This window comes from Galeopterus variegatus, unplaced genomic scaffold (genome assembly GCF_000696425.1).
Source record: "Galeopterus variegatus unplaced genomic scaffold, G_variegatus-3.0.2 Scaffold21241, whole genome shotgun sequence".
Classification (NCBI taxonomy): domain Eukaryota; kingdom Metazoa; phylum Chordata; class Mammalia; order Dermoptera; family Cynocephalidae; genus Galeopterus; species Galeopterus variegatus.
In genome coordinates, this window is record NW_007747352.1 from 1,420 (window position 1) to 11,590 (window position 10,171).

Genomic DNA, 10,171 nt, shown 5'->3' on the forward strand with positions numbered 1-10,171 from the left:
TAAGCCGAAGTGATTTGAGTTTTGCTTCAATGATTAATATTTTTAGTCTGCAGCACACTCCAGTGTGGACCTGCAGCACACTCCAGTGTGCCATCAGGCTGGCAGGCTGGTCACTGAGACTCTTCAATAGGCCTGGAGGAAGAGCAAGAAGGAAGCCTAGCTGTTTTGGCACTCAGCAGTTGACTTCCAGTGACTTCCTTCTGTGAACTCATAGGAAGAAGTTAACTTGCAAAGTTTAATCCTGCTAAGATACCATGTTTTTGACAAATTCATTTGTTAACCCTTCTGCAGGCCTAGAATGTAAGGCTTTTCTGTTAGACTTCTCTATAATGAATTCACAAACAAGGCCCATACAGTTAGTACTACCCACCCAGGAACTCTTTAAAACCCCTTTGATAATAAAGTGATGTGTGGAAAAAAGAAGAAAATATCATTCAGTAGTCCTATTTCAAAATATGTACAGAAAGGAAGGGTTTGTAAGAAATCATTGTTGTTTTTTTTTTCTTCAGGTTCATAAGAGAAAAATGCCTTGATTTTCTTTCTCGTCTTCAAGAAAACATTTCTCTGAGGTTACTGCAAAAGAAATACAGCCGCTGGAACTATGGCCTATAGATCTGACTTTGGGTGTGATGATGATAACTTGTTAAGTGCTTTCTGCTCCACTCCACAAATCATGATTTATTGTCAAATGACACAAGCAGCTATCAATAGTGATGGGCCAGAGGAGTGTGGCTACCACATTGATCTCTGGATGCAGCGTTACAGCACCCAGCAGCAACGTGATATCAAATGCTTAGGCAGGATGCACCCCACTAAAGGTTATAAGTATAAATGGTCTTCAAAAAGTTCATGGAAAGATTCGAACTATCTTCCAATTCTATTTCTCCACCAACTTTTTGAAGTACCCTCATACTCTGACAGATTACCTAGCCTGTGAGTAATGTGTCCTTTTTCTACATTTAACCCAAAGCAGATGTAGGAGATAAAAACATAGATGTACCTGTCTTGAAATTTGAGATTAAATGTTTCACTTTCTAAATGTGTAGTCCCCCTTCCCCACTTACCATAAAGAGTTGGGGCTTTTTGAGAATTCTGACTATGTTTTAAGAATACAAAAACTTGATTATCACTCAAATGAAGGTCCTTTTATGAGGATGTATCTCAATAGTACAGTGCTATATGTTGGAAAACAGAGACATAGCCGATAAAAGAGAGTTACGTTCATAGGCTATATCCTTCTCTTCATCAAGAAATAGAAGAGGTGTTCTTCAGTAACAATCACTTTTCCACCCTTTCCATCCAGCTCCAAATCAAACTTAAAACTGTCAGTAATAAAACAAGTGAAATAACCAGGTTGCTATTGGATGGAAGTATGTGCCCATACGTTAATATATACACATATAATAAAATTGTTTCCATAAAGATCTAAGCAAATCATAAGATCTAAAAAAAAAATCAGCATCATTTTTTGAAGCATGAGACAACTTTTTCAACTCAGTTGGCTTCAAAATAAATTAATGTTTATTCTTAGGGGGTATCAAAAAAATATATTGGTAATTTACGGCAGGCCAAAAAACAAAAAAATTATTGACCTGGAGTCTGACACAGGAGTGCCTGCACTCTTTAAAAAGTCCAACTGAGGATAAGTAAGAATGCCCATAAAATCCAGAATTAATGCTCTCCTTCTATTTCACAATTTCTATACCAATAAAAATGATTCACTATTTCCCACAATTGATATGCTCAAGTAGCAGATTCTACCAGAGCTGTGATACTAAAAATTTGAAGAAAAATTTATCATTGGATGACTTCTAAGTCGAAGTGATTTGAGTTTTGCTTCAATGATTAATATTTTTAGTAAAACTCATAAGCAAGACAAATTGACTTACTTGAATGCAAATTAAACGACACAGAGTTAACAGTATTGACACAGTTAATAGTTCCAGGGAGCTGGAACATGTCTACAGCTCAAAGTTTTTGAATTAATGAACTATGGTAGCTGGGACTAAAATTGAGAGAAACAGAGAGCGAAAGGAAAATCTCAGAGGGATGGCCAGGGAGACACTGTGGGTATCGTGCAGGGAGGGGAGGCACACACAGTGTGGCGACAATATAAGGAGCAATAATACAGGTATCTGGAATGTCCACCCATGTGTGCACACCTTAAAATTAGAAAACATTTATCTTAGAGAGTTTTCATTTTTTAAATACCTGTTAAAAAGCTTTAATGTTCTGATTCTTTGGGGGAAAATTCTAAGAAAAAATACTTTGGTGAAAAAAAATAAAGTAATTGAATAATTTTTTTCAAAAATTAGAGGGTAAGAAGCCTTCTGAATAGGAAGCAATTTAATAGCAGGCCAACAGATCTTCCATCTCAACCTGGGGTTCTCACCCCAGCTGTACATTAGAATGACTTGAGCATATTTGAAAAATAATGATATTCAGACTCCTCCCCAGACCAATTAAATCAGAATCTCTGAAGGTGAGGCCAAGGGGATAGTACTTGTGAAAACTTGCTAATTTTATAAATGAGCAGCCAGAGTTGAGAACCACTGGATTCAACTGGTGATCGTAATGGGAGACTCAGCTTTTCCCACCAGCCTCATTCTTACCAAAGTTTCCTGAAGTATCCAGAATCTCAGGAAAAGGGGCAGGTGGGAGAGGGGTAATAGGAAGGATAGTCTGAAGAGACTTCCCTAGATAAGATCCTTCCCCAGATAAGATCCTTCCCGTTACCACCCCTCTTGAGAACTACTGCTCCGAACTATCCGAGATGACTCATCTCTTTTCCTATGTGACCTTTAAACATTTGAGGATAGGGGGAAAAAAAAAAAAAAAAAAGAAAAGAAAAAAGAAACAAAGCAACACCAATAAAAACCAAGTTCTTGAATCCAGAGGACAGAATCATGAGCCCACCTTCACCTGGCTGTTGGACCACCACGTCCAGCACATGCACTCAAGGAAAACAGACAGGAGGACACCTGTCTACACCTCAGTAGCGCAGGCACCAATGACACATTGTACTAGAGCTCAGTGCTCCACCCCCTCTCCGGCCATTCAGCCAAAAACAAAAACAAACCATAGGCTAGTCTCATATGACATTAGGGAAAAGTACCCGGAGTGAGAGGGGGCCTGGAATTAAGAAAAAGTCCAAGAGGCCTTAGTTTCACAGCAACGGCCTCTGGCTTTACCTCACGAGGTTTCCCAATAAAAGCTGTGTTCAGAACCCTTCTTCCAGAGAGTGCAGAAGCAAAAATTGATACCACAAGGAAGGTGCACTTCAGCTTCCTCTGTACCTCAACAGCCTTCAGAGCTCTGGGCTCTTCTTTAGCACGAGCGATCAGAATTGCTCCCCTCTGGGGGTCACAGCTGGGCTCAGCACCATCTCTGATCCCCTTCCTCCCAATGCATGTCTGCTTCTGCAGGATGCCCAAAGAAACTAACTTGGCTCCATTTTGCCCTTTCCTCTTGGCATCCTTTTCCCAGCAGCACTTGCAATAGTCATTTCTAGCAAGCGATGCTAGGTATCATGACCACTATGCACACAGAAACCACTCAATTGTCTGGAGAGTACTATCCCCTCTCTTACTTGCCTTGAATGCACTGGCAGTTTCCATGAAACCAAAAAGTTTACTGCACTGGTATGGCTCTTTCCCTCTTTCCACTCCAACTTTCTTTGGATTCCCTTTTCAGACCCTCAACGTTGTTCATTATAACCTCATGGGCAAGTATTTCCACGGTTAGCAAGTGTTCTGTAGGAATCAAGGTTCTGCAAGACTTCTAGATACCCAAGTAATACTCTCAAGGTTCCCACTATCTTGTCTTTGATGCAAAGTAATTCTTTGCATCTGCTCCCTATCCCTAGACCTCTAGTGGGTGCTACCACTTTTCTCTTTATGCCCTAATCAACATCAAATTGCTTATCGTTCTGGTAAAGGAGTTCCTTGATTTTGTGACACTATGTGTGATATTCCTTCTGTCTGGAATACCGTTCCTCCTCTAATTCACTTTTGCTTGGAAAATACCTCTCATGGTCTCAGCTCAGGATTTATCTCCTCCAGAAAAATCTATCCCGATGCCTTTCCTCCAAGTTCCCCAAATCCTATACATACCTCCATCAAGGACATGCCCCATTGTACTCCAGTTACTGATCTGTGAGACACCCATACCTGACTTTGAGTTCAGAGAGGGGAGGGATTGTGATATAGTCATTTTTGTTTCTCCAGCATGGAGGGCAGACTCCATAAATGCTTTTGGAATGAATGTATGTGTGATGGATTAAACTCGATGGAGGATATTCATGAACACTTATCTTCTTTGGCACTGACACTTGGGAGATGAAGTTCTCTTACCACTGTGAGGTAAAGTCAACAAACTCTGCGGAGAACTTGTCTGCTGGGAGTTGTGGTGATGGCTCCTCCACCACCTGTTTGAGCTGCTGAAAGGGAGTTCCCCACGAATCATAGGGAAACCGAAGAATGGCCAACTCAATCTAGAGAGAAGAGAAAACAAGGAGACAAGGGTTTAAATAATAGGGGATCGTCTGTATTTTGTTCCCAGAGAACCAAAGTGAAATATAAAGGCAAAGATCAACTACAATTTGGGGGGCAATAAATAATCTCTAGCAATTTTCAAATATTATCTTACTAGAGACAGCCATTTAAATTTATTTAAAACTGGGTCCCTCCCTAAAACCCAAGGTAGCATTTCATAAAAATTGTAAGCCAACAGTATTAAACTTCAGGATGTAAAGCAACCAGGTTTTGAAACATTTGGTCTGGGAAGTAATTCTCACCCTAAGACCTTTACAAAGCTATACATCTGCTGCCATCTACAGGTCCCTTGGAGAAATGGTTTAAAAAAAAAAAAAAAAAAGGAAGCTAGGGCCTGATCTATTTTTGGACTTGAGTAAAGGCCACTTTGCAGTTACGGGATCATGTGTTTTCTGGGCAGAGACATGAAATAACTCACAGGACTTAATCAGCTGCCGTGCCTGGGAAAGAGCCAGGACCACAGTGGGTAATTCCAGACACTGGTGACACACTGAAAATTTATGATCACCAAAGTTATGAATAAGGCACTGCTGGTATAACTTTAGAGATGTGCCTAAGGATATTATCCTACTTGTTATTATGTCTTTAGGATATACATGACCTCAATAGCCAAGGCTTCTATGATAAAAATATCCCGGGAAAAATAACCTACGTCCTGGATAACAGAGCCCTATCAGGGTCCACACACCTCCGTGCTCACTGTGTAGCTTAAGCTTCTTGCCTTGACTAGAATAATTTAATTTTAAACTATAAGGAATATAGCCATACCCTCTCATTTTATGGATGAGGACAATATGGCAGTCCCTGTGACAATGTCAGTTACTCAAAGGCAGACAACTAGTGAGAGGCAAAATAAAGAGAAAAATGGATCTGTCCGATCCCAGTTCAGTAATTCCTACTATATCACACTACAAACAATTGTCACTCAAAGCCTCCTGCTGCATCAGGCAGGAAAGGATGCCCAAGACCAGCATTTAGGACATTTCCTTCTTGGTCCCAAAGTCCACCCCATTCCAGCTCCATGGCCAGGACCTCATAGTCACTGATAATTATCATACACTACCATTGTGATGCCCAGACTCCAAATATCAGACTTCACACTGTATCCCTTTTGGTTGAGCTCTGGGTTTATTCTTTCAGGCTGGAAAAGAGAGAGACAACTGAGGAAATGGAAAGACAGTTGAGATGACATTCTTAGCTCAATAAAGTCTCTGGGGGTGTGGGCAGCACCAGCTGCCAAGTGAGTGTTTTGAGCTCTTAACATGCCTCCCAGTAACTACAATAACTATCAATATCTCCATGGATTTTCTTTCTTCTATGTTAGTCTTTTCTTGGAGACAACAATGGATCAAAGTCTCTTCATACCAGATTTCAATTTCACCTTAAGAAGAAATGGGGTATAGGTTATAAAGCTACTTTGCCTATCTAGAATGATCCTTGTTAAAAAACACCAAGAGTCCAGAACTCAGCAAAAAAAAAAAATCAACAAGAGTCTGGTGTTAGCAGACCTAAGCAACTTTTAGCTAAGCATGGACAGGAATCTTTTCAGTTCCAAGCACAAGTTCGTTTCCAAGCAGAATACGACCTAAGTTCCTTTAGTTAAAGGGGATCCCAAGGTCTCTGCTAATGGCAATGAATTCTCACCTCTGTGAGGTTCTCTCCTAACTGATCTAACTGCCTTGTTTGTGTAATTTAAATTCTACTTACTATTCCGTCCTCAACATATGAGGTGAACACTCACCAGCAACTCCGTGTTGGAAAGCTGTGCAGGCTGTATGTATGGCTTATAGGTTCATTTCAAATAATGTATCTCTTTTACTTGATTTTTTAAATAATGTATAATGTTTGTGTTCTCCCAAAATCCATATGTTGAAACCTAATCCCCAATGTGACGGTATTAGAAGGTGGGGCCTTTGTGAGGTGATTAGGTCATGAGTGTACAGCCTTCATGAGTGGGATTAGTGCCCTCATAAAAGAAGCCCCATAAGGATCTACCATGTAAGGACACAGCAAGAACCAAAAGGTGGGCCTTCACCAGACACTGAATCTGATGGTGCCTTGATCTTGGACTTCCCAGCCTCCAAAACTATGAGAAATAAATTTCTGTTGTTGTCAAGCTACCCAGTGGATGGCACTTTGTTATAGCAGCCTGAATGGACTCAGACAATATATGAAGCAAAAGACTAAGAATTTCAGACAAGAACCATTTAAGAAAAAAGATGACACAGAATATTTCTCGAGTCTCAGGCCCATTTCAGTTTTCCCTCTGTGGCCATCCATCTATTTCCTGGCACGGTTGCTGGCAGTTGTGTTCTCAGATGCTACCCCCCAGCTGCTGTACTTACAGCCATGTACGGTTTGCAACCAGCATCAATTGTTTTAGCAACAGAGTCCACCAGGTAGCCACTGATTCCAAAATCGCACATCTTCACTTGGCCCAGAGTATTAATCAGCACATTTGAAGGCTTGACGTCTGAAAGCAAGAACGAGGATTGATCTCTCGACCACCAGAGGGCCTGAAATCCCCACTAGTTTTCACTTTCCTTTCCTGGAGTTGCCCAACACAAAAGTAACTGTCATCCCTGACTCACAGTTACTTACTGCTTATTGCTTTCAACTTGATTTTCTATTTCATGTTCTGTCTGTGTCCTGTAGGACTTTGAAGCCATTAAAGGAAAGATCTGTTTCTTCTGCCTATTTGATTATTTTCAATGCCCCCATACATGTAGGAAGAACTTAAAAAATTATTACTGAATCAAATGACCAGTTCAAAATGATCTATTGCATATTTAGTGTAGAAGAGATGCAGGAATGAAAAGACAGACTATAATACAATGATACACCAAATAGGATCAAAGCAACCAGTTTTGATTGAAACTTCTGCAAGAGATGTGTCATATCGAGTAACGCATTGTAAATCCAGATATTCCAGACCACCAGGCAGGCCATAGAGAAGGGGTATTACTGAGCATATTTTAAATAAGTCTTTCACACTAGAAAGGTATAACCCACCCACCCATGCACCCCAAAAGATGAAGCATTGTTTTCTCTGCATAATGGAATTAGAAATTACAGTTAATTTTTTTCCCTTTTTGAAACTTTTCACAAAGGACATGAAATCAGCATAAAAAAAATTATTCTAAAAGCTTTCAAAATTACCCTTTATAATCTTAGTTTTGAACTAAATGGAAGATATATAAATTTTTTTATTACTTTTTATACCTTATATGTATTCTCTAATATAAATTAAATATTTCAGACTTTTTAGATAAAACCCTTAAAATCAGTTTCACATTTGTGTATACACACATTCTTCTTCCTACCTGTCTTCCTTCCCACTTTCTTCTCTTCGTTATTATCATTAATTGTTCTAACAGGTATTTTATATTCAATTTAGGTGTAATATAAAGTCCATGTCTTCTTGGGTCCTCAGTCAAGATAAAGAATAGCTACTTACACGGTTGGCTAACCAACCCCAAAGGAAAGCCCCTTAGTTCTCTTGCCTGGCTCCATTTCACCTCCATGAGTCTGGCAGGTAGTGGCAGGGTGGGGGGACTCCAAGTAAAAGAAATGAACTTATAAAAGGAACAGCCAAGGCAGGTCCACAGATGCTTACCTCGATGAATGACAGAGAGCTTACTGTGCAAATGCTCTAAGGCTTTTACAATCTGCAAAAGAAACACAATACAGATGCATTCACCCATCACTGGAGAGAAATTGAATGTCAAGAAGTGTATCCAGCTTCATTATTCCTGGCTGAAGGTCTCCGGGTGAGGTGTTAACTCAATAGTGGTGGTCAAATCAAAAAAAAAAAATACATAGAAGTCACATAAATTGGAATTCACCTCCCAGAAAGGACTGTGTCTTATAGGAAAGAGCATGCCTCATGAATCTATCTTGTTTTCCACTCAGTCTCAAGTATTTCTTTTTTTCTCCACCTTCCTGAACCTCAATTGCCACTAAAGTAGCAGCTCTTCTTTCTATTTCTTTTTCTTCTGCCTCCTTCTTTGCCTAGTCTTCAGAAAATGTTTAAAAATCTACAAATGAAAGTTGAAATAAACTAATATCGGAAGATAGACACCAAGAATGCAGTCATAGCACATGAATGCACTGCTTAGAGGCATTTAATTTAGAGTTTAACAAACTAAGTCGGTGATGGAATCTTCCATACAGGGCTTAGAAAGAAAAGCATTTGTGTCTCCATCCTCCAAGGTACTCATGCATTCAACAGATACGAATTGAATGGTAGTTTTGGTCCAGGCAGTGTTTCTTTACACCAGAGGTAAAAAGACACATAAGGCCTAGACTTCTCACATTCTCCTAGTAGTAGGGTTCGTGATGTACTCACAGAAACTGCTATTTTCCCTAAGATGTCCTCTGGAATTGTTTGGCCTTTATCAATAACTTGTTTGTAGAATTTATCTAGTGATGTATCCATGAGCTCCATGCAGATCCACACATCACCCTGGACACCAGTCGGTTCAGAGATTATCAGAAAGGAGAGAAAAGGGAAAAAGAAGAAACAGTTAACACCAGCCCTTCAAATTATTTCATGCTTGAGTTGTTGAAGGAAATGCACAGTTTCCCTTCAAGATCTCAAAGGAATTTGTAAACATGGAAGATAATCTTTAAAAGAGCAAACCAGCAACAGCCAAGCAGAACCTACAGGTAATCTCCCACTTCTTAACAAAAACTAGAATCTAACTTCTAACAGCCACAATCAGTAGAATCCCAAAATCCAAGTCTTTACTGTTACTGATGTCTATGTGTTAGGTTCTGTTCCATGTCTGGTCTCCCACGCGGAGCACCAGCACTAGTCAGTCAAAAGGCTGGATTTAAGAGTAAAGTGAAGCCTAATAATCCAAAGTGGAAAACAGAGATAGAGCACAGAGATTAAAGTGAGCCTAGGTGGTACACAGGCAGGCTACATGAACTTATAAAGTGGCCAGAAGACCAGAATATCTCACATTTTAAGAAATCGATGCAAACCAGTCTATAGACGATTGATATAAACAATTCTGCCAAAATAGACAAACTAAAACAGAAGGTAGAGGGGAGCATCTTTAAAAGGGCTAAACATGTTTTAAAATACCATAATTTCAAGCCAACCTTGTACCAGGTCATGCCATGACTGCACACACGTAAAACCTTCTACACAAGACGCGTCAAACAAGAAAGCGTACCATGATTGTGCTCGACATTTAGGTGATCAGAAAACTTCTTTTTTAAGTTAGTGTTCTCCTTGGACTTTGATTGGAAGGATCACCTACCTCCCGGAAGAGCGCACCATAAAAGGTGACGGTAAATGGACAGTCCACCGTCCTCATGGAAATATCCAAATCCATCAATAGCCGTTTCTGCTCCTGGCTATTTACTGTAGCCCGGATCCGCTGAATGGAAATGTGTGGAAAATATGTGGTTACTACTTTGAGAATGAGTCAGTTACAAGGCAAGGACTTTAATGCTCCCATCCTGAAAATAGTACAAAAATTTACAGCTCAACCTCTAGCAAACCCTTTCAAATACAAACCCTATGTAATAAGCTATCTGTAACAAATGACAGTAAGGAAGACTGTTACTTATTTGATTTCCTGAACAGTCCCTGGTAAGAAGCAAAC

The 10,171-nt window shown here is 39.9% G+C and overlaps 1 protein-coding gene across 1 annotated transcript in view; it reads right to left on the reverse strand.

Moving 5' to 3' along the window:
- Nucleotides 1–9,944, reverse strand: part of MAP2K6 (mitogen-activated protein kinase kinase 6) — a gene marked incomplete at its 3' end in the record, with an annotated part of 11,326 nt that extends 1,382 nt beyond the window's left edge. The window contains exons 1-6 of the mRNA XM_008564643.1: nt 9,824–9,944; nt 8,902–9,018; nt 8,170–8,221; nt 6,899–7,026; nt 5,617–5,694; nt 4,353–4,492 (exon numbers count right to left, since the gene is read on the reverse strand). Of these exons, the coding sequence (XP_008562865.1) occupies nt 4,353–4,492; nt 5,617–5,694; nt 6,899–7,026; nt 8,170–8,221; nt 8,902–9,018; nt 9,824–9,898 (590 nt within the window). The remainder of the gene's footprint in view (nt 1–4,352; nt 4,493–5,616; nt 5,695–6,898; nt 7,027–8,169; nt 8,222–8,901; nt 9,019–9,823) is intronic.
- Nucleotides 9,945–10,171: the final 227 nt, after the last annotated feature.